General features: G+C 45.5%; 2 protein-coding genes across 3 annotated transcripts in view; one reads left to right on the forward strand and one right to left on the reverse strand.

Moving 5' to 3' along the window:
* Nucleotides 1–17,624, reverse strand: part of tgfbr1b (transforming growth factor, beta receptor 1 b) — a 30,062-nt gene extending 12,438 nt beyond the window's left edge. For both annotated transcript variants that reach the window (XM_037455407.2, XM_037455406.2), the window contains exon 1: nt 17,496–17,624. In XM_037455407.2, coding sequence (XP_037311304.2) covers nt 17,496–17,559 — 64 coding nt within the window. In that variant the 5' untranslated portion in view covers nt 17,560–17,624. The remainder of the gene's footprint in view (nt 1–17,495) is intronic.
* Nucleotides 17,625–23,918: 6,294 nt separating this feature from the next.
* On the forward strand, nt 23,919–24,565 carry LOC119198679 (gamma-crystallin M3-like). Its single transcript, XM_037456105.1, has 2 exons — nt 23,919–24,203; nt 24,287–24,565. Exons 1-2 carry the CDS (start codon nt 23,928–23,930, stop codon nt 24,563–24,565), a joined length of 555 nt encoding a protein of 184 aa, XP_037312002.1. The 5' UTR covers nt 23,919–23,927.
* The last annotated feature ends 517 nt before the right edge of the window (nt 24,566–25,082 follow it).

Below are 25,082 nucleotides of genomic sequence, written 5' to 3' on the forward strand. Positions count from 1 at the left end.
CAATTGGCACTAAGGGGCCTAAAGTGTGCCAAGAAAACATCCCCCACACCATCACACCACCACCAGCACAGTGGTAACAAGGCATGATGGATCCATGTTCTCTTCTTCTTCTCTTATGCTGTTTAGGCCAAATTCTGACTCTGCCATCTGAATGTCCCAACAGAAATCCAGACTCATCAGACCAGGCAACATTTTTCCAGTCTTCAACTGTCCAATTTTGGTGAGCTCTCACAAATTGTGGCCTCTTGTTCCTATTTGTAGTGGAGATGAGTGGTACCCGGTGGGGTCTTCTGCTGTTGCAGCCCATCCGCCTCAAGGTTTTGCGTGTTGTGGCTTCACAAATGCTTTGCTGCATACCTCGGTTGTACTGAGTGGTTATTTCAGTCAAAGTTGCTCTTCTATCAGCTTGAATCAGTTGGCCCATTCTCCTCTGAACTCTAGCATCAACAATGCATTTTCACCCACAGGACTGCCGCATGGATGTTTTTTCCTTTTCACACCATTCTTTGTAAACCCTAGAAATGTTTTTTCGTGAAAATCCCAGTAACTGAGCAGATTGTGAAATACTCAGACCGGCCCGTCAGGCACCAACAACCAGGCCACGCTCAAAATGGTTTAAATCACCTTTCTTTCCCATTCTGACATTCAGTTTGGAGTTCAGGAGATAGTCTTGACCAGGACCACACCCCTAAATGCATTTAAGCAACTGCCATGTGATCGGTTGATTAGATAATTGCATTAATGACAAATTGAACAGGTGTTCCTAATAATCCTTTAGACTACAATATGGGACACAGATTCCATCATTTTAGTGAAACAAAATATCAATAAGAAGTTCAAATTGTTGTTGGAATACGGCTGTATATCAGATATTTTGTCGTTTGTGTGTGTGACAAACATCATGCGCACACACACACACACACAAAAAAAAAAAAGAGTTTTCCCCTTGGACTCAGATCAGGGGTTATTTTTTAGTACATAGTGGAATAAATAATGGAAATCCAGCCTGGAGCCTTGAAGGCTGGACTGAATAAGTGAATGACTTGCGCACTCATGGAGTTGTTGCATAATGCTTGATCAATACCAACAAAAGGAAACCATCTGCTCATTAACAGAGCAAACACAGCTCTGTATTTGACTTCTCGTTGGATGGAACAATGTCTGCTGGAGGAGAAATGAGAACGCTCAACACGTCTGTGCCGACCCCTCCACCGCGGGTTTGGATTTCAAATACCTCCACCTTTTTGGTAGGGGCCGGCCAAACCTCCGCCCACAGCAGGCCACCCGGTATGTGGCCTTCGATCAACATTGAACGGAGGTGTTCTGGAGCCCAGAGGCTGACAACGGGCCACAGCCATTCTCTATCGACTTCCCTCTGCTCGCTTCGCTCTCCCCTCCATGCGTTAAAATCCCTGGTGGGGAAAGAATGAAAGAAGGAGTGTGAAAGTAGGCCAGATGTTTATATGTATATAACGGAAAAAAGGTCCACGATTGATAAAGGGGATGAACTGTACAACATTAAATATGAAAAGAAATGTATTTTAAAAATACAAAACTGCAACAGAAGCAATGAATCCACCCTGTGTTTCACCATAGATTCAGTCATTTATTAGATTTTCTTCTTGGATTCCCCGGATCGTGGAGTCAACGTGGAAGTGAATGCACACACACACACAGCAGCGCTACCTGGAGCTTCAGTCTTCTACCTTCACTCCCACCACATGGATCCCAGAAACACCGCTGGATAGCATTGTTAGCCGCGGCGTAGCCAGGCAACAGGGAACAATACAGCACAGAGCCGCCAGTCAGCAGGGGCTGAACGCCGTTAATCCCTCCATCCACACCCCCCCATCACCCCAACCCTTCCTTGCATAGTGCTCCATCTTTACAAACACCCTTCTTCCCTCCCATTCTTCTGACCAGAGTGAAGAAGAAATACAAGGAAATCTACAAGCAGTGAGCCAATACTCCAAAACACAAGCATGAAATGAATCCGCTGTAATCCGTTGGGGGGGGAGACATAGACGGGGTGAGGACATCGGTGTGGAAGCTGCACTAGCTCCCCCGGACATCCAAATCCAGTGTCCTGTGTTCGGCTCTACTGCGGGAGGTCACACTGCTACATGATGCCGCCTACAGCATTTATACGTAAAACAATACGAAACTCAGTCTTTGGCGTTTTAAAAGGACACCACATTCAAGGTTTCACTGTGCAGGACGTGCAATTAGTCAGGAGTCATTAGTCAAGTGTTATTGTTGGCCAGAGAAAGCAAATATGCATGTGTGTAAGAGTGTATGTGTGTTTTGTATTTATATGCATTAAAGTATACTGTAAACTATTGATAACAGTTAATATATTGATCGTAGTTTGAAGTTAAATAGTGTGAAGTGTGTTGTATTTATTTATAAGCAATAAGGTACTTACAGTACTTTATTACAGTTCAAGTGTGTCGTTAGGCCGGACGCGTAGCCGGACACCCAACTTTAAATGGAATTATATATAATGTTCAACTTGAAGAAAAATGACACCAAATGTGTTATATTGAACTAAATGAGTGTGAGTAGATACAGGACTTCCACGTTCGAGCGAAAATGTGACGGCAGCAAAAAAAATGTAAACAAACCTCGACTGATCCGTAACAAATGACATCATTCTATTCAGTGGGCAAGAATGAATGAATGAATGAATGAAATGTATGTGAGAAACTCGTCCCATAAGGAGGTCTTATACCAGTTGAACCGGTATGCCGTGCAGCTCTAGTCCACGTAGACAAGAACATTCATGTCCATCAGCCGTGATAGACTTCAGGTAAGAATATTGGCTTATGGTTGCAAACTCATGTTTACAAAGTTTACTAAAAGAATACAGCTACTTTCCCATAGACTTCTGGAGGACCAGATGACCCCCCCCCCCCTGACATTCAGCAGAGAGAAAATGCAAGTAAAGGCTGCTGCCTGGACTGCACACACAACGTCATGGGACCTACTTCCTCGTCTGGGGACATCTGAAGCAAGTTGTGCTAAACACAGCCGTCCTTACCAGCTGTGCTACACATTTGCCATTAGTCAGTGAATATCTGAATTTCGTGCCTCTGTGCGGTCCACTTCCATCTCCTGTCTCCCTGGCACAGGGATGGAAGGGGGGGGGCTCGATCAAATATATCAATAATCAGGAGTAGTTTTTCCTCTGCAGGATTTTGTCGCAGCAATGAGTTGACAAAGGGGAGAGTTTAATTCAAAAGTCTCTTTCTGTTCCACTTCAAACGCTTGTCACAACATAAAGGGTTTTAGAGGGAGCAAATGAACCTGTAACCCCCCCCCCCCCCCCCCACAGGAATTCCATTCAGTGGACCGGAGATGTCCGTGAATCTCTTCAGCTGCTGTGGGAATAATTCAGACTGAGCTAGCGCTGTGAGCGTCATTCAGATGTCTATTCTACTCCACACTCTGAATGACGAAAACATGATAAGACCACTAAAAGCCATCAAATGGGACCCCAGAACGGGCTCATCTGCAGTTCCAGCTACCTGTGGGGGACACACATTCAGTATTTATTTCCTAATTTGGCTGTTCATGGCCGTTTTGCTGAAAGCAGAATAAAATCAGCCCGTCGGCCTTCAACATATAGGTAGGTATATGAGCTTCAGCCCCCCTGTTATAATGGTTGGGGAAACACTGAAAAGTTTATTGTAGTGCTGCTTTACATAAAAGCGGAATAAATAATAAATGTCACTATTAATTTTCTTCTTTAGAAATGAATTTCACAGAATGCAAGAACCGCTAAGTGCATGTTGTATGTAAGAGTATTGATGAGAAACCAAACAAACAAAGAAGCAAGAGTAGCGCTATTGATAAAAAAGCCTAGAAACTGTAACCTACTGTAGGTAAAGAGATGGGCCCAACTGCTGCTGAGGTGACAACAGTTTATGAAACAATTTAATACTAATAATTGCACAGGTTTTGGGTTTTGGTAAATCCAAAGTATGTTACATTAGATCAGAAAACAATAATTTATTGCAACGTCTGTCGAGCCTCTGGTGGCAACACTAGCAGCCACAACAAGCTAACATGCTAATGAGCTAACACGCTAACAACCTAACTCGCCGGCTAGTAACAAGCAAGTTGGCCAGCGAGCAGCTGTTCGGGAGCCACAGTCGTTTTTGGGGTCAATTAATGTGTTTACTTGAAAAAGCAATGCAGTGTTACCATCAGAATGTTTCTTAATACCGTGATTTGGGTTTTTGACCATATCGTGCAGCCCTACTTCTCAGCACCATTTATTCTCTGTTACTTTTGAAAAAGAACGTTTTACATATGGCCGCCAGGTCATAGCTCCACACAAACATCACCAACTGCAGAAAACGACTGGAGGACGGTCTACAATGCTGCTTAAAACCTACAGTTCTTCCTTTGGAGCAAATTCCATCTCAGTTCATCAGACAAAGCTTATGAAACATTGGTTTCCTCTTAGAGATCTTTGTGGCTTCAGGGTTTAGATGCCAACCATCAACGTCCCCGGATTGCGTTTGCCAAGGGGCCTTTGTTGTCTCGCTCTCCATTTCCTGTCATCTCTCTACTATCCCCTTTGAAATATAAAAAGGCATGGTGGGGTAAGTCCTATAGATTTAGCAAATGCAGTAACTACTGGATCCATTTGAAAGCGATAAAAACACCCGATGCATGAGGAGAAGAGGGAGCCATTTATCTTTAGTCCAGGACCTTGGACGAGGCAGAACGGGGGTACAGCCTCATCCATCAGGTCCCTCCAGTCACAGACCATTAGTTGTGAACAGGTACGTCGAAGAAGTGCAGCTAGAAATTACCTCCAGAGAAGTAGCCGTGTGGATGGTCTTGCTGGGTTCACCTCCGAATCATTATTTTGTGTAGCTGAGACACAGTTCAGACACAGCGTGACTTGTACCAACAGCACTATTTAAATGCCTGCAATAACCCCGAAAACCATCTGTTGTCATTTATCAGCTCATTTGTGCTACACAGCAACACAAAACAGAAACTAAATTGTATGACTGCTGATCAAAATATATGCATACAAAAACAAGCTCCTGGGGGGCCTGTAATGCTTAGTCACTGAACATCTGCAATTCCTCTAAATAAACCTGCTCAATTCCAGGAAATCTGATTATGGCCAAACAAGCCATTACTGTAACACGTTTGAGACAGAGACAGACGGGGGAGGACTCAAGTGTGGGAAAGAAAGAGAGATAGCCGGGCTTTTAATGGCTGAAGCGCGTAATGGAGGAAGCCCCGGGAGACGCTTGAGATGAAAAGGGAGGACGGAGTTTAATCTAATACATCGACCCGCCACAGAGACCGGCGGGGGGGAAGAGGAACGGCAACAGCGTCGCACAGATCAATAGCAATTCAATTCTACAACCCCATGGAAGAGAAATCTCACACAGGCGGAGCCTTGAAATGTTCAGGGCAGTAATTGAATGTCGGGTATGCAGCAGACGGGAGGATCAAGTGGTGACGAGAAACATGCCACAACTCCCAGCTGAGCTGCTCCTCTGCCGAAGGGAGCCAAAACAGCAAACGCTTACATCATCATATGCAACCGTTATTGTTGTTTCATTCCTCATTAGTCTCTTCGTATTAACTGGAGCCCCAGAAGGTAGAGGTGTCCTCCACAGGCCTCACGAGTCAGTCAAAAGCTTTGAGACCCCTCCATGTATCGTAACCTCAATTTACACCTAATGCACATGGATACATAAGAATCAATGCAAGCATCCATAGGATTTGCAAGTCAGCTGCTGTGTGAGCAAGCTCAGAGTAGGAAAAATCAAAACCCAAAAGAAATCCCTCTGCGAAGCGCTACAATTGTGACATCAGGATGAGGCACTTCCTGCAGGCCTCTGGTGCATTACACTGCATGCATCAGCCTGGTTTGAATTGGCTGGTTACTTCCACTTTGCTCGAGATTTGTAGACAACAAAGCCGGGAATATTGGTAGTGAGACCAACGAGCTAGCAGCCTGCGGAGTCACGAGTAATTAGGCACAATGATCAGGAGAATGGACGACAGTAAATGAGTGCAGAAGCCACAGCGAGCTGAAGTGAAACCAAACAGGAGAGGACTTCTCAGCAGACGCTCACTACTGAGGCACTCGGTCCAGGTTTTGGTGTAAATAAACAGCAGCAGCCCGGATTCTAAGCACAGGCCGTCTCTTACGGCGCTTTGTGCTCCGCAAACCTCAGTATGACGAGCCCATTAAAATACATCAATGCGTCGGCCAACATTGGCTGCACAGGAAGTTATTATAAAAGGTGGTTTAATACCCTGCAGAGTTATTTTCCTCTCTTCGCTCTGCAGCATTCAGACTTTTCTTTCTGCGAGTGGAGAGCAACCGTCTGAAATGGGCTGCACCGAATGGCGCCTGCCCACTTTACTCTACTGGGCTCAGCGGGCTGCATGCTGAACGCAGCCGAGCGCTTTGTTTGCAGAAACACCGCACTCCAGCGGACATTCACCCCAGAATGCATTCATTTCTGCAGCATCATTCGCTCGTCAGTAACCCGTAGCCCCGCTCTCTGTCGGGGGGGCACAAAGCTACAGGTCACCTGACTGAAGGCCAGTTTCTGGCACCTTGTGTGACATTATTAAATGATGTGTGTTTATATCTTGTCAGCATTAGTCTTCAGTCTAATAGTGGCATTTACATTACCAGTGATGTTGATCAGTGTTCAATGTAATGAGTCCCAGGAGGTGTTTGAGTGGGTCCCTGGGAAATTCAATGGGTCCCCAATTTCTTATATACTCCATCTACTATAGGTTTCATATTTTTCTTAGGTGCCATTTTTGTGTTTATAGTTTTCCTGCCTACTCATGTCATTTTAAATTAGTAAAACGTATGGATTACGAGTGTGTACGTTAAATATTAACTGACACTATATTGGAACGTATGCTTTGACCCGAGCAGCAGTTCTCTCCCACGTTTCTCTGTCTTTTGCTGCAGTGGTGTGTTGCTCTTTTTCTTTCGGTTCATACTCGCCGTACGCTTGCATTAATATTTCCTGCTCAACAGGTCTGACGTATGCCGACCGATTGTTTGTGGTGGTTGCCATGGTAACTCGTATCATGGCTCCATTCATGCTGCCTTCAGTGCACGCACTCAACTCTGAGTAAACCTACTCTGAGTTGATTGAACCAACTCTAAACAGCTGTTCTGAGTTTCCCCATCCGAGGGTAAATCAACTCAGAGTTTAGGGGTTGACCCAGTGTGTTGAACCTCCTCCTTGAAACGGACCCCTGAGGTATGCAACACCTCCGATTCAGACCTGGTCGGGCGCTGAACTAATTGCTTTATATTACTATAGCAACAACAATCTCCACAAAGAGATTGCGTGTTTCTCCTGTATTGAACGAAACATTTTTACAGACAAAACTAGACTAGACTGCAGAGTCTAAAAGGCATTTCAAATGTTCTTTCCTATTTCACAGCAAATCTTCACCATTCTTTTTATAAAAAAAGTCCTTTTCCTGTGGCAACCTTATTGTGGCAATGGTACAAATGTACATTTCTTAAAATATTTCATTTCTGCAAGATCAGTGAAACGGTCGAGCATCCTTTGCACATGTATAGCATAGTACCACCTCTATGTTCAACGCATTTCTGTTGACACTCAATCAAAAGGAAAGCAACCGTACAAACCCATACACACGTGTTGCCCTGCCCTCCCCCACCCATATCCTTAGATCCCTCTATGCCAGCTGATTACCTCTTATTCGGCTCCCACAGTCATTTCCATAGGTCATGGCCCCAACCACCCTCATATACCCAGCCCCCATCCACATTCATTATGGCCAGCTCTTTGTCCATACCAGATGTGCTCTCACTCTGTGTGTGTGTGTGTATGGGGCCTCATGCCCCCCTCGCACAAACACAAAGCAGACAACAGAGGCTGCTATCTGCTCCGCTGAAATGTGTGTCCTTGCAGGTTGACCCCGGAGTCAAAGCTTAGCGACGTGGCGCACACCCAACTGGGACGGACACAGACTTTTCATTTCTCAAACGAGTTTCTTTAATTGTGGAGGCATGTGCAATAATGTGGGTGATGACCAAAACGTGCAGATGAAGGAGAAACTCTTTCTCCAGTACACAATCAGTGTTTGGTGACAACTGCAACATGTCCCGATGAAGGAAAAAAACAATGAGCTATATGGTGCAGCCTGCATCTTATTATGACAAAAGAAAGATCCTCAGAATCACGGTGCAGACTGAGTGGGCGGAGCCAGCAGTACATCTGTCGCAGCCGCTGCTCTTATAAATATGCAGCAGCTCCATCTAAAAGGTCAGCCGCCACGGCAGCTGCTACGACCTGGACACAGTGCACGCCCCCCGCCCACCCCGTCCACCCCCAATCAAGCAGTCCGACTAAATATTTATCACCCAAATGTCCTCTCTCTCTCTCCACCTTTTCCAAACGCTGAACAGTATGTTTTCTGGTAGCTTTGGGAAATAAAACAAGGCCCCTTATCATTGCGCCCTGTCAGAAAACACAAAACTCGGGACTCGCCATTGTGGCACCACACAGAGGAGGCCTTGATTTATAACTGTCCACATGAGAGCAGTGTGAAATGCACCACTTTAAAGAAAAGAGAAATAAAACGAGTGGAAAAACGATTGCCGAACTACAGCTACAATTCAAGTTAGAAGAGGACTACCCAAACTACTACTACCTACTAGGACTACTACCCAAATTAAATGTAGCTTTTAGCAACATCTATTGTAACTTGTAATGAAAAATGCAAGGCATTTTATAGGATAACATTTGAACACACACTTAATATATGAGAGTATTGGACAAATCTGAGTAGAGCCTGAACCAAAATGCAACCTCCGTTGACACGTATGCAATACAGAGCAGAACCGAGAGCCAAGACAGACAACCAATACAAGAAGTAGACCCTTTTTAAAGGAAAGGGAACCTTACAGGACTTCTGTTTAGAGAGAGAGAGGCAGAGGATGATCAATGGAAGTCAGAGAGCATAGTGTGATGACGCTGAGTCATGGCTAGAGTGAACCGGCCGACTGTCTGCTGGAGAAGGAATAATGAGCCACATGTCTGCATTCTCAGGCGCACACCAAAGAAATGGGGATTTTTTTTCTCTTTTCCCGTTAAACTGTTCAGTGACTAAGCACAGTCCGGAAGAACCAACAGTAGTTCAGCTTGAAAAACTGGGTGGATGGTGTTATGACTCAGAGCGTCATAGTGGGGGGAGGGGGGCAGTTCCCCTCCCTGCCTGCGGTGGCTGCTGTATGTTTTTCCTTGCTCTGTCTCTTTTCCTTTTGCAGGTGATTGGATGTCGGTGCATAAAAAGGATCCTGTGTGAGCCAGCAGCTCGCCCCAGCCATGCTGCACCTCATGGACTTTTGGGTTGGTGGGGGGGTTTAGCAAGGAGGTCGGTAGGGGTGAGAAGCCTTTGTTTGTTTGTTCATGTTTTTTCCTGTTTTTGGGTAGGGAGTTAGGTAAGACACCTGTATTTTTGTTTGTTTCTTTATGTGTCCTAGGGAAGGTAGGGGGACCTGCACGTATTGTTTTGTTTGTTGTTTTAGGCCATGCTCACCCTGAAATCTATGACCTTGAACTAAAATAAATACCCCAAAACGAGAAAGCGGCGGCCTTGGTCTTTGTCTTAATTACGGGATTACTTAACTACTTGTATGCTACTTCCGGCTCCCCTAGGCCGGGCGTAACATAATTGGGGGCTCGTCCAGTCTTTTCTTTCGTCCTGCATTGCTGGTTGTGTGGGTGAAAAATGGAGTTTGATTTGGACAAGTTTGTAGCTGATCCTACACTTCAGCAGTTAAGCAAATGTAGGAAGGTGGATTTGGTGCTCATTGCAAACTCTTTTGACATAGAAATGCCTGTGAACATAAACCGAGAGGAACTGAGACAATTGGTGACCGATAAGCTAGGCGAGAGGGGGCTGTTTACTGTAGAGGGGCTAAAGAAAGTGGATATTCAAGCTACGCCGGTGATGTCGACGGAGGCACTCCAGCTGACACTCCGCGTTAGGGAGTTGGAGGTGGAAGCTATGCACCTTAAAGTTAGAGCCTTAGAGCTGGAACGCCAGCCCGGTGGCCCGCCCCGGTCCCCTATAATAAATCAGACACCTCAATCTCCTCACGATAGCTTTGATGTCGGCAGGCATATAGCGCTGGTACCACCGTTCAGAGAGTCTGAAGTGGATTCGTATTTTATTGCATTTGAACGCATCGCATCCACTTTAAAATGGCCGACTGATGTTTGGACTTTGCTGCTCCAGTGTAAATTGGTGGGAAAGGCTCAGGAGGTGTGTAATGCTCTGACACTGGAACAGAGTTTGGACTATGATCTGGTTAAAGCGACAGTGTTAAGAGCATATGAACTAGTACCTGAGGCCTATAGGCAAAAGTTTAGAGGTGGGGGAAAGGATGCGAGCCAGACCTACGTAGAGTTTGCGCGTGGAAAAAGCATGCTTTTTGATAAATGGTGTAAATCCAGTAAAGCTACGGAGTTTGCACAGCTGCGGGAGCTGATGCTGTTGGAAGAGTTTAAAAAGTGGCTGCCAGAGCGCATAGTCTTGTATTTAAATGAGCAGAGAGTGATGACCGTTACTGAGGCGGCTGTCCTGGCAGATGAGTTCGTCTTGACTCACAAAAGTGTCTTCTCATCTTCTGGGCAGCGCGGGCCACCGGTACCTGTTGTAAATAAAGAGAGGTCGCCTAAAAATTTTAGGCGCACTAACTCTTCAACGCCAATGGAAAGGCGTGAGTGCTTTTATTGTCATGAACTGGGCCACTTTGTTGCAAGCTGCCCGATATTACAGCAAAAGGAGAAAGGTGACAGACAAAGCCCTTCTGCAGTCGGGCTAATTCAGAGCGATGCAAGCACTAGTCGGTCTGAGCTTTGGACAGAGGAATCGCGAGAATTTCATGATTCTTTTAAGCCTTTTATTTCACACGGTTACTTTTCCCTCAGTGGCCGTGAGGGGGACCAGATTCCAATTACAATTTTAAGGGATACTGGGGCACAGCATTCTGTGGCTCGAAGTGGTGTGGTGCCATTCTCTGACCAGTCCTATTGTAGGTCCAACTTGTTGGTGTGGGGAATTAAATTGAGTGTCTTGAGTGTGCCAGTCCATGCAGTTACCCTCTCCTCCGCCCTGGTATCTGGCCCAGTGCGTGTGGCTGTGACGGATCGGCTGCCCATCGCAGGGGTTGATCTCATTCTCGGGAATGATTTAGCTGGGGATAAGGTTTTCCCTACCAGTCCTGAGATAACTGGACACCCTACTGCTTGTGTACCCATTTGTGACGCCGCACCGCATTGCATGCCGCCCATTGATCCAGTCTGTGTGGGACCCAGCGATCAAACTCTCAAACTGGGTGATTTGGTGGATCTTCCCATACTTAAAGATGTGGGCACTGGAAAACGAGGGGAGCCTAGTGTCAAGATGACTGTGGACAATAAGCTATGTTTGGCAGTAGAGAGAAGTCCGCTAATTATCACTCAACAAACGGATAGGACTCTAGCTGCCTGCTTGTCGGCTGCCCGGGAGCAGAAAGGTGACTCAGAAGCAGCAGTAAGGGCGGACTTTGACAACTACGATGAGCGGCACCAGGCCTACTGCAGGTTTGGGGGCGGCAGAGGGCCCCGCAGAGCCGGTGGCGGCGCCAGCGGCAGTCACCCTGGAGACGGAAATGGCGGATCTGGAGGACCTGGAGGTGGAGGACCGGCTCGCTTGAGAGAGAGGCCCCCCCGCAGACCGGACTTCAGGGAACCTTCTGATGAGGAGCGAGCACAGAGACCTCGGCTGCAGCTGAAGCCTCGGACCGTGTCTGAGCCGCTGAACCAGGTCGCCAACCCAAACTCTGCTATCTTTGGGGGAGCCAAACCGCGGGAGGAGGCAACCCCGGGTGTATTCCGGCCATAATCTGCTTGTGTTTCTGTCTTGTATTTGAAACCACAATCAACGCCTTATGCTCTGATCATTACTCTTAAGACAGTGTCTTTAATGTGATACACTTTGATGTCAATATCGTGGCGGGTGCATCATCACGGATAGGGTGTTGAACAAACATCTCTTCCAATAGAAGAAATGTTTGGTCTTAAGTGGGGGGATGTTATGACTCAGAGCGTCATAGTGGGGGGAGGGGGGCAGTTCCCCTCCCTGCCTGCGGTGGCTGCTGTATGTTTTTCCTTGCTCTGTCTCTTTTCCTTTTGCAGGTGATTGGATGTCGGTGCATAAAAAGGATCCTGTGTGAGCCAGCAGCTCGCCCCAGCCATGCTGCACCTCATGGACTTTTGGGTTGGTGGGGGGGTTTAGCAAGGAGGTCGGTAGGGGTGAGAAGCCTTTGTTTGTTTGTTCATGTTTTTTCCTGTTTTTGGGTAGGGAGTTAGGTAAGACACCTGTATTTTTGTTTGTTTCTTTATGTGTCCTAGGGAAGGTAGGGGGACCTGCACGTATTGTTTTGTTTGTTGTTTTAGGCCATGCTCACCCTGAAATCTATGACCTTGAACTAAAATAAATACCCCAAAACGAGAAAGCGGCGGCCTTGGTCTTTGTCTTAATTACGGGATTACTTAACTACTTGTATGCTACTTCCGGCTCCCCTAGGCCGGGCGTAACAATGGATGTGTTTTAGGTTTGTTGTAATAAAGAAGGTGACAATAGAAACCAAATGACTGACCAGTCGAGGACCAGGCTGTTAGGGGAAATCAGAGAATGTAGTAATTCAGTCATACACAAGTAAAACAAATTAAACCCAAGCTGTAACCTCTGCGTTGCCTTTGAGGCACATCGTGGATGATTTAGTGGGATATGGTATTTTTGTTAATTAGAGCATATGGACAGATTGTCCACTGGGAGACACTGCGAGCATGTGCGTGTGTGAATTACAAATAACCTTGTGTTTGGCTGTGAAAGTCAATTTTCTTTTATCGGTCAGGCAGACTTTGAATTCAATTAGTTTGTGTGAGAGCTTGCGTCCTTTAACTCTATGCACAGCTGCCAGTGACCCTTTCCCCGAGTGGTAGAACGAGCCATAAGGTTGACCTGAGATCATGATAAAAATAGACATTAAAGAAGACATTGAAACACTTTTCTCCAACACCAGCCATTAACAGTAAAACGTGTGATCCGCAGCTTGCGTTTTGTGCTTTTTAATAGAAATAGGATCAGAACAACGTGTAACGTCTCGCCCACAGCCCACTAGTGGCCCGTGCAGACCCCTTCTTGGTGCAGGTAAGCGCCCTGATTCTCAGTAAGGCTGAGGTACCTAGTGAAGCAGAACCAAGCACAGACTGCCTCCTGAGTAGTCTCCTCATTAAAGAAGCCTTGTTTTAAATAGAGCCACTTGACTAAATATGGTTGACAGAGACACATCACACCATAATGAAATTCGGTGCAAGTCAATGTCAGCACACTCAGACGAGATGAGGAGGTGCGATGTGGTGCACTCTGCTGGGTAGAATGTTTGAGATGAAAGAGAAAAGAAAGGCTTTAAGGGCTCTCTCTATTCTGCCTCGCCTCCTTTTAGCTGCAAGTATCAGAGATCAGGTGTCTGCAGCAGGGTAATGGAGCATACCTGTACACATGGAGGAACCACAACTACCAAGTTACTATTCACACCCGATATGAACAAGCGTGAGCCTTGGCTCTCTCCAGGATCAGCAGTGGACCTTGTGATTCCGGGAGGAGGAAGAGGGGGGGGGGGGGGGGGGGGGGCGTTGCTTTGCATCCGTGAATTTGAATCCGACTGGCCGCTGCCGCGGCTGGAACCCGTCCCATTAGTTGTGGTCACCCAGCATTCTTCCTCTGCTGGCACCGACAGCATCAGCGCCCCGAACAACAGTGGCACACACAAGGTGGGGAAAAAATGGCCCCCACAGAGGCTGCTATACTCCAAGCAGCCTCTGTGGTGTTTTGGTGGAATCCGTATCAAGATTAAAGTCATATCGGTTCTCTGAGAAAGCAGAGCTCCACAGTGGCTTTGATTAAGAATCCCAGGAATGCTGGTACGGGACATGTAGCTACTGCTATCCCTACGAAAAGCACTAATAACAATACACACACTACTATGGTATTCGGTCCTTGAGCCCCATGTACGGTTGACAAAGTAACAACACTGACTCACAATAACCTGAATAAAATGGTGTTAGACTTAAGTGGAACCCGAATCCCCACGTCATACTGTTACAACTAGACTCTCCATTACACAGGGAATGTAAAACAATCTTTGTCATTTCAGCGCACAGCAAAACATCTCCAGAGGCCTAAATGAGGCTTCGTCAGAAGCGATGCAGTGTCAGTGAGCGGCCGTGATGACGGACACACTATGTGTACGATAACGTGATGCTCATCTTACTAGGCCTATGACATATGCACAGCCACTCATTACCGCAGTCTTAAACAGCCCTTTGTCTCTGCCTGTGAACACAATCAATCCCAGAAAACAAAGCGTGACAATCCGAGCTGCATGTTATCAAATCCGTTCAGCATCTGGATCTGCAGAGCACCTGATATTTGGGGTTTTATTGCTTAACTAAAGGCCTCAGCTCCACAAAGACAGAACAACCAAAAGGCAGGATGATGTGTTGCTCTCCAGTTGTGTATTGGAGAGAGGGCTACAACAAAGCTCTCCATTTCCCTCCTGGGACGCCCCATTGACCACACTCCAGGGGGACACTTTCATTTGGTTTTGTCCCAGCAATAGTCCAAACACCCAAAGATATTATGTTAGAAGTCACATTCAATAGCAAACTAAAAAGGCCCCAAGTGTTTAATAAAAAGAACATTATATTTCCATCCACAAATCAACAGGAATACTTCAACAAACGCTGATGCTCAGAACACATGTGAGACCGCACATTAAGTCATCTCTTTTTCTTTTTGAAATGAGCAAAGTGTGTTCCAATGATGCTATGTGGCATTTGGTTTCTTGCACTTAAAGTGGCGAAACAATGAACCACATCTTTGGCACCGAGTGTACACTCTGCAGTGTGCACATGCTTGCCTGTCGCTGAGGACGGTAACTGCAGAGCGAGGCGTGCTTTCACGCCAGACAACAGAAAAGGCTCCTAATAAAACCAGGGAAAGCCACAAGACTTGTTGCTAGCCGCTTTTGACAAAGAAGATTTAGCGAGAGAGTGAAGGGATGAGAAGTTGGAGGGGAAATGAAAATGCTGTAGAGACCTCAACGTCATCAAAAGAGCTTTTATTGCCACAATCATGACATCACCTTTTCTCCTCGTCTGACTCCAATCTCAGAAACGCTGGCCGGGCCAGTTGCTCCCCTTCCCATCACCAATAAAAACGCTTCAGATCTACACGATGCCCATGCATGACGAATTTTGCCAAAAAGCTACATGTTTGCAGGTATGGCATGGGGTGCATACCTGCCCACAACCCTGGTTATGTGAGGAATGCTAATGACCGAATGCAGCCCCGGAGCAAGAAGAGCTGGGGCAACACCCTGCCTTGTGTGGGACAGTCAGTCTCCCACCACGGCGACCACTCCTGCTAAATGTGTGCCTTTATTTTTTACTATGCCTAAAAGGAGGTGCAGGGGGGAGGCAGACATATGAACATGAGCTGGGGGGGGGGCACGCTATTAGGGGAGAGCATGGCTGCTGCTGTTGGGAGGAGGAGAGCAATAGTGACACCACCCAATGTGGCCCCACTGCCAGCGCTGGGATGTGTGCGGGGATGCTTTTGTGTGAACGCCACCGAGGCTGCAGGGGCGTGGTGCTCAAACGCCCAAAAGCAGCGCAACATGCTGAAGTGACAGTGGCACCTCTGATTAAAGCCCCATGCATCCTCCTGTGGAAGTACATTTCAACCTGATAGCAGCACGGATACCAGAGTCACTCGCATCTCAGGTGTCCATCGATTCTCCGTGGATCAAATGACATGCATTTCTTCTTTGACAATATTATTTTCTGATGGAAAGGATGTGGATCCGTCCGTGGTCACACGCCATGGCGACCCCCCCCCACTGATGAGCATTCCCCCCCATGTTCTCACGTGTCTTTGTGCAAACACACCAATCTAATAGCAGCAGTGTGCATGGGGGTATTTGAGGACACGGCCCCCTGCTCGGTTCTCTCATACGATCTTTATGTATGCTGTTTGAAGAGCACGCTCCTCCACCCGTGATGTCTCTCTCTCTCTCTCTCTCTCTCTCTCTCTCTCTCTCTCTCTCTCTCTCTCTCTCAACACAAAGGAATGTCACACAAAGGAAGCGCGTGCGTGCATAGCAAGAAGGAAAACACTAAGCCCTATCTACCGTTTGGATCAGAGATAAATTGACATTTTGCAATGGCCGATGGAACAAAGAAAAGCGCACGCGGTTCGGATAAATAAAAACTGCGCGTCCACATTAACGTGCACGTGCGTCAGCTCTCTAACGAGCGGCTACTGATGCAGTCACATGAGGAAATCTTACGGGGGGGGGGGGGGGGGGAATGGCAGATGCGATCCCGCCTATCGGGCCAAAAACACCAAGTCACACACGCGCGCGCACACACACGCGCGCGCACGACATTCTTGCGAGCGTCTTGAGGAGACTCGGTATGACGGAAAGAGGCCACGCGCCTTCGTCCACGCGCGGCCCTTTAGGTCAGCCGAGGAATGCAACAGAACATGTCAACAACAGGGGAATCCAGTTTGCACCGTGCATGAGGTCGCACGGTTAAATCAGGGGACCGGAAGCACGTCTTGACATGGAAACGTTGTCAGAACCCGTCAGCGGACTCGCATCGGAACCACCGGCGAAACAACCCGGCTCGAGGAGCTGAAAGTGTCCAAAAACAACGTCTAAACTGCGACAACCCGCGAGAGAAGTGAAGTTAGTGTGGAACTAGAAAGTTACCAACCAGTGAACACTACCAGCTCGTTAACTAACCCGCTCCGCACCGGGACACACTCCTGTTGACAGCAGCGCGCGGACTAAAGAGGAGTTCGGCAACAGTCCAGATGTGTGAATAACGGGGACCTGCAACGAGCCACTCGGTCCCGAGCAGACCAACCGGCGCAGTTCAACGACGGGTTCCGAAAGAAGAGGAACGGAACGACGGCCCAACAATGACAACAGAACGCCGACACCCACCCGGTGGTTGTGACAACTTTGTTCTCCGGGGGCTGCTCCTCCGGACGGGCTCGCGAGCTCTTTGTGGGCGAAGCAGAATCCCAGAAAGCCGAGCCAGAAGCTGGCCGAAGAGGTCGGCTCGGATCCCGTTAGAAGCCCGGTGCGACTATTATCTGCCAGCGTCTTTCCGCTCAGACAATAAACATTCCTCCGACAGGCAGCAGCAGCAGCAGGCTGGCCCCGACCCCGCGCCATCTTAGTTACACACACTCGCTTCTTCTTCTTCTTCGGGCTTCTCGAACAAAGAGATTTTTCTGGCAAAACTGCTCCGACGCAACTTCCGAGAAACACGCCGAGACCAAACCGAAACCCAACTCAGTGTGGTCCGTGGAGGTGCACTTACCGGTGTGTTCTTGTATCCTCGTCCCGAGCAGGAGGACGAACAGGAGGCATGGTACTGCACCCATCGTGGCTACGGACCGGACTGCCAGCAGACAGCTAACTTCTCCCAGCGCTGAGGAAGGTGGGCTCTGATTGGCTCAGAGGACCGCGAGTCCCGCCTTGCAAGCGCGAGCTCGCTGAATAAACAGTGCTGATTGGCGGAGGGACCTACCAGAATCCTCCCTACTTCAGCAACTCTACCACTGCTGTAAACAAACACTGTTTGTGTACTAAAGTACACGCTAATCAAGTATCATTCATATCAACCTCTTTATAGATTGTTATTAGAGGACCAATAACCCCCGAAACAACCTTTTCCACAAAGCCTTAAACAGAAACCCATGAAGTGTGTGTGTGTGTGTGTGTGTGTGTGTGTGTGTGTGTGTGTGTGTGTGTGTGTGTGTGTGTGTGTGTGTGTGTGTGTGTGTGTGTGTGTGTGTGTGTGTGTTGGGAGTGGGGTCTTTCAGTGCCAGAGACACACATTGTCAGACCAAAAGAACATGTCACAGTGGCTCTGGCTGAAGAAAATATCACAAAAATAACATCAACATTCTTACTGATGCCGCTCTGCGGATAAGATATGCTCAATGACATGCTGTGTCTAGGCCTGTGTGCATTGTCTATATGTTAGTCTTTCACACACTCTCTCGCACACACACACACACACACACACACACACACAGAGGCTCGCACACATACACACTCACACAAACAGGCAGATGCAGTTCACCATCATGGCAGCTCACACACACACACAGCTCGTGCATTGTTCCAAAGCCTATAACCCTTTCTTTGTCTGGTCCACATTCACACCATCTCTCTTAGAGTAGATGAACAAACTCACACACAAACACACACACACACGCACACACACACTCGCTCTTGACCTGGTCCCCATTCCCCCTCCTGCCTCGTCCCTGGAGAATGTGACAGGGATTGATGATGGCCTATTATTTGATGTCCAACTGGGCCCAGCATGGCCCTGGATGCATGCACACACAGTAACACACACACAGGCTGTAATACATATCTATTTTAGTTGTGCAGAATAGATGGAAAATGGGAATCATGTTGCTGGCCAAATAAAAGGAGCAACATAAACAGACGGATATAAATAGGACCTGATTTAGGATCCTGATTATTTTACCTGAGCAGATGTTGCTAAATGCAGAGGAACCTCTAACACAGAAGCCCACAAAACACACTGGCTCACACAGAGGCAGCACCTGCTCCAAGCTGTAATCACATGCTGTTCATGTTTTAGGGCATGTACCTGTCACATTTGCATTAACGTGTTTGGCATTTAGGCTCATGCATCAATAGTGACTTGTGTGCAAAGGGAGAAAAGTACTTGGCATGGTTTAGGACAATCTATGATGCCGTCTCACAGCTAATGCAGGCAATCTATATTCAATTCAATTCAATTTATTTTGTATAGCCCAGAATCGCAAGTTACAAATTTGCCTCGGACGGCTTTACTGTCTGTACACATGCAACATCCCGAAAGCCTCACATATATAGCTTATGAAAAGTCACAATAGAAGCATTTTGAACATTGTTATTGAAATTATTTCAACATCCAAACAGCTTTCAAGTAATAAAATGCTGTGACAAAAAAGAAGAAACAGATCTGGTGTCTGTGGCTTTTCCAATGAATCTAACTCCTGATGTATTGATTATGCTAAACGAAGATTTCTAAAATCCAGATTAATATATAGTGCTTTGGTGGGGACAGAAATGAGACATGATGTCACCTTGGCAGGTGTTGGTGCTTACTGTAGGAAAAAGTGATCGCTGTACAACTGTCATATGACCGTCAGCTAAGGGAGACAATACACAACTGACCTTGTGCCCCATTGAACTGCTGCTCAACGGTTTGCATCATTTCTTTTTCTTTGCCAAAGAGGTTTATGTACATGTCATGTCTGTACATGTCTGTGTTGATTCATTGTCTTCATCCATAGAAAACTCTGGTCAGGTTGCCCTCTGTACTGATTCCAGGGCAGTTGCTTGATTGTAAAAAGTCTGATAAAGACACAAAGACTGACTGGTCTCAGACTCAAATACTGGGCTTTCAATCAAGTTTACCTCTGCTGGTTTCAGTGAAGTTGCACATACTCTCTGTGTATGGAAGTAAATCTGTGCCATCGGGGGTTGAAATAAAAAGGTGATTGAATTTCTAGCACTGAATATTTATTCTTGTGAAGCCTCAGCTCGACACACTGGAACCAAGAGAGACCATCCCAACGTGGAAGCTCCACAAACTGCTGCATGGGGCTGGTGAGAGTTAAAATGTACAACTTTACAGCACAAACAAAGACAGGCTTTTCTTTCACAAACAAGGTGTCCATGGTTGCCAGGACAACAACCGCAATCTTCAACATCAGCAAATCGAAAGAGCCGCATGTGGGCGACAGGTAGAGTCAGGAAGAGGAGGCACGACCGCCATCTCCATCAATGGGACCAGTGTCAGTGAGGCCCACACCGCCTCATCCTGAAGACCTTTGTTACTCTATTTATTGATTTGATTTGTTATAGTGTATGTCTTTATTTTGTACGTCTTGGATTCAGATTTTTCTTTTTCATGCTACCATACAACCAAAGGGTTTTTGCAGTGGTACGAAGAAGTTGTCACGGTTTGGGTCCTCTTCCTGTCTTATTTTGTAGTTTTCTTGTGTCTCGTGTCTCTGGGTGAGCTTCACTTCCTGTCCTGTGATTGCCTGATTGCTTCCACCTGTGTCCAATCACCTGCACCTCCCTTGTGTATTTAAACCCCGTGTGCCTGTTGTCCCTCGTCGCGTCATTGTCTACGTCAAGTCGTTGTAAGGAGCACGGCTCAGTTTGGTCAGAGAATAAAGAGCACCGTTTTTGAGAATCCTGCGTTTTGGGTCCTGCCTCCTTCCGCAACCTGCTCCAGCACCCCGGCACCTGACAGAAGTTGGTTTGTTCATGGTCCATACAGGGTGAATTGGAGTCTGTTTTTACCCTTTGATCTTCCTAAAGGTCCATTTCTGTCCCTATCTCCCACATTTAGCATATCTAAGAAGCATCAGATGGTAAGTATAAAGTATAAAATTGACCTGCTTTCTGGCCAAAGTTCGTGCCCACCAGAGGATGAACCTTTGCAGCTTTACCCCCACTGCAGCCCTCCATTCATTCCTTTAATAACAGCCAAGCGAACCACGTCGTGTTCCCCCCCAGCGCTCCTGCACCCGAGCAGCCTGCAGGCGTAGATCTAACACCTTTTATTGACACCGCCTTAATTCCCTGGCACAGTCCCTCCCTATGGGATCATGTTGCTTGTATGCTGCAGTTACTTAAGTGCACCCTCCGTACTTGTCCTCATGAGTAATAACCTCGCTGGACGGTGCGACCTTTGGAAACGGTTCCTTAGAACGTATGGCACGGAGCTGTGAATTTCTATATTCTCACTGGCCTGCTATACATGAGGATCATTCCAGTCAAGAAAATATTATAGGCTTTTAAATTTGATTTATACAGTAGAAGCAGCATGATAGCCGTTTATGTCACTATTGCTGCTTTTTCAAATTCGAATAATCCGCTCCCTTTCTTAATTATCCTTACTGGTACATTACTTGGAGATATCCCTTATTGGACTTAGTTTATTGTACACTTTAAATCACTACATTCTGAAAGCTTTAGTAACGTCTGAATTTGTCTATATAATATTGTAAAAATCGCTGTTGAAAAGGAAACCAGAGGTTAAAAACATTTAGCTTCTGCATCTCTCCCATAGTTATATTGGGCCCAAAGAGGTCAAGTTCTAAACATGAAAAGCAAAAAGTAGAGGAAAGATTTAAAAGATAAACGCAAGATGATCATTAAACATCCCATGAGCAGCCTGGATTCATCCTGTGAGCCTTTGGGGGCTCAACCCCAACTCTTTATTATTCTTTAGTATTCTAACATGTAACTGAATACGTACTCTTTATTATTCTTTAGTATTCTAACATGTAACTGAATACGTACTCTTTATTATTGTTTAGTATTCTAACATGTAACTGAATACCAACTCTTTATTATTCTTTAGTATTCTAACATGTAACTGAATACCAACTCTTTATTATTCTTTAGTATTCTAACATGTAACTGAATACCAACTCTTTATTATTCTTTAGTATTCTAACATGTAACTGAATACGTACTCTTTATTATTCTTTAGTATTCTAACATGTAACTGAATACGTACTCTTTATTATTCTTTAGTATTCTAACATGTAACTGAATACGTACTCTTTATTATTCTTTAGTATTCTAACATGTAACTGAATACCAACTCTTTATTATTCTTTAGTATTCTAACATGTAACTGAATACCAACTCTTTATTATTCTTTAGTATTCTAACATGTAACTGAATACGTACTCTTTATTATTCTTTAGTATTCTAACATGTAACTGAATACGTACTCTTTATTATTCTTTAGTATTCTAACATGTAACTGAATACGTACTCTTTATTATTGTTTAGTATTCTAACATGTAACTGAATACCAACTCTTTATTATTCTTTAGTATTCTAACATGTAACTGAATACCAACTCTTTATTATTCTTTAGTATTCTAACATGTAACTGAATACGTACTCTTTATTATTCTTTAGTATTCTAACATGTAACTGAATACGTACTCTTTATTATTCTTTAGTATTCTAACATGTAACTGAATACGTACTCTTTATTATTCTTTAGTATTCTAACATGTAACTGAATACGTACTCTTTATTATTGTTTAGTATTCTAACATGTAACTGAATACCAACTCTTTATTATTCTTTAGTATTCTAACATGTAACTGAATACCAACTCTTTATTATTCTTTAGTATTCTAACATGTAACTGAATACGTACTCTTTATTATTCTTTAGTATTCTAACATGTAACTGAATACGTACTCTTTATTATTCTTTAGTATTCTAACATGTAACTGAATACGTACTCTTTATTATTCTAACATGTAACTGAATACGTACTCTTGGGTACTCTAACATGTAACGTGGCGATGGTGGCTCATGGAGTAGTGTGATGCGCTGGGAGCCATAAGGTTGACAGGTTGAATCCCGGCTGCCCCATGTACTGTGTCCAAGTGTCCCTGAGCAGGACACCTGACCCCTAACTGCTCCCCAGGCAAAATGTAACACATGGGTTATAATGCAATGTAACTTTGGATTAAAGCTTCAATGACACGTTGTAACATGTCAACAATACTTTGTGGGTCACTGGGGACCTTTCTCTACAGATCAGATTTTGCTATGAATATATTTTTCTGATAAGACATCTGTACTTTTATCTCAGTAGAACTTTGAATATGTCATTTTTATTCATTGCTGTTTTTGTACTTCAAGCTACTGCAAGGACTTTTCATTTTGTGTTGACAACTCTGAGATAAAAACACTTCAAACAAATTCTCAATGATAAATGAACACAACCTTCAACTCACCCAATGTGCAGTATAAGGTAAACATGAACAAAGCTCCATGTAGCTCTCCAAAGACCATATTCAGACACAAGCTTATTCACTGGCTTAGAAAAATATAAAAGATAAGATCGTGTTAAATTACATTCAAAAGACAAACCGGAAAAATGTAAGAGGACAAATAGATATGTTGTTAAAAACCTTAAAGATATTGCATTTTGTTTTCTAAAACACTAAATGAGACATAAATAATTCTAGATACAGACAGAATAATGTCTCTAATTCATTACAAAACCACAGTGAACAACGTGTTAGCGCTGATTTGGATAGCAAAGGTAAATATGTACGTCAGTCAATGTATTTATGTTACCTAGATTTCATGCATATATATATATATATATATATATATTTTATCAATATGTTATCTTCCATATTTTTATTCCATTTTCAAAGTGGGAGCAGCTCCCCAGCAGCTGGAGCTGAATATGGGACCTGAGCTGAGTCTCAAAAAACCCCAAAACAACACAAACCACCACAAATCACCTCAATCTTGTAAACATGGCAGTAAAGGCGCAGTTAACCTGGTTATAGTTATCATTCATTTATTCCTAGGTCGTTTGTTCACCTCCCTTCAGCACCCAGCCCCCTCCTGGCCTGACGGTGGAATGCGCTCACACACATTTATACAACTAGCACCACCTTGTTCTCTGAAAAGGCTTTGTTCATTGTGCCGTATTGCTTTTGTTTCCCTCAAACAAAACAAACCTATTCATGTTTTATGACCACTGTGTGGAAAAAAAGGTCTCTTTCTAAAGACTGCGAGGTACCCGGTTCACAAAAAAAAGGTTTTTGGCTTCAATGGTAAGTTGCTGAGTAAGGGGGGGTTGGCAGGTATAAAAGCAAAGGGTTAAACCAGATGGGAAAGCAGTTCACTGGGCTCCAGCACACGGACAGACAACATGAGCAACACCGGCATGAACATGAGGGGAAAGGTCACCTTCTACGAGGAGAGGAACTTCCAGGGCCGCCAGTACGAGTGCATGAGCGACTGCTCCGACATGTCCTCCTACCTGAGCAGGTGCCACTCCTGCAGGGTGGAGAGCGGCTGCTTCATGGTCTACGACAGGCCCAACTACATGGGCAACCAGTACTTCATGAGGAGGGGCGAGTACGCCGACTACATGAGCATGATGGGCATGAGGGACTTCATCAAGTCCTGCCGCATGATCCCCATGGTAGGTACAAACCGGTGTGCGTAGCTGCCGACACCAAAGGCCAAACTCCAGACTAACGCTTTCATGTGTTCAAACAAAAACAGCACAGGGGCCAGTTCAGGATGAAGATCTACGAGAGGGAGAACTTTGGAGGCCAGTCACATGAGCTGATGGACGACTGCGACAACGTCATGGACCGCTACCGTATGTCCGACTGCATGTCCTGCAGCGTGATGGACGGCCACTGGCTGATGTACGAGCAGCCCCAGTACCGGGGCAGGATGATGTACATGAGGCCCGGAGAGTACAGGAGCTTCAGGGACATGGGCATGAGCGGCACCAGGTTCATGAGCATGAGGCGCATCACCGACTCCTGCTACTAGACCTGATCGGATAGTCCCTGAATGTATCACACGTCACCAAATAAAGTCATTTCAAAATTAGCAAACCCAGAAAGTGCTTCTTCTTTGTTGGTGAGAAAATCCTGGACTAAGTGCAGTCTAGAAGAAATTGTTGGAAATAATAAGGGAGATTAAATAATGAGAATACGAACTTTGGAAAGTAGTGCGTCTGAGAGCATGCAGCGACCTCAGTGTCTGGATTGTGTCGACAGGACACCAGGCTAGACCTAAACCCCGAACCCTCAGGGAGGGTGAGGAGGAGTGGGAGAGTCTGGGAGAGCTTTAAATAGATGTAAGGTGTAAATAGAAAATGGGAAAGCATCATCAAAACGCCAAAAATATGATTTACAATTGAGGGTATTCATTTAATACGTTTTAGTCTCCGATTAAAATGAGAGGAAATTTCAAAGAGTGTTTTATGTTTTTTTTAGGGCCGGGACTCGATTAAAAATATTAATCTAATTAATTAGAGGCTTTGTAATTAATCAATCGAAATTAA

Source organism: Pungitius pungitius, chromosome 19 (genome assembly GCF_949316345.1).
Source record: "Pungitius pungitius chromosome 19, fPunPun2.1, whole genome shotgun sequence".
Classification (NCBI taxonomy): Eukaryota; Metazoa; Chordata; class Actinopteri; order Perciformes; family Gasterosteidae; genus Pungitius; species Pungitius pungitius.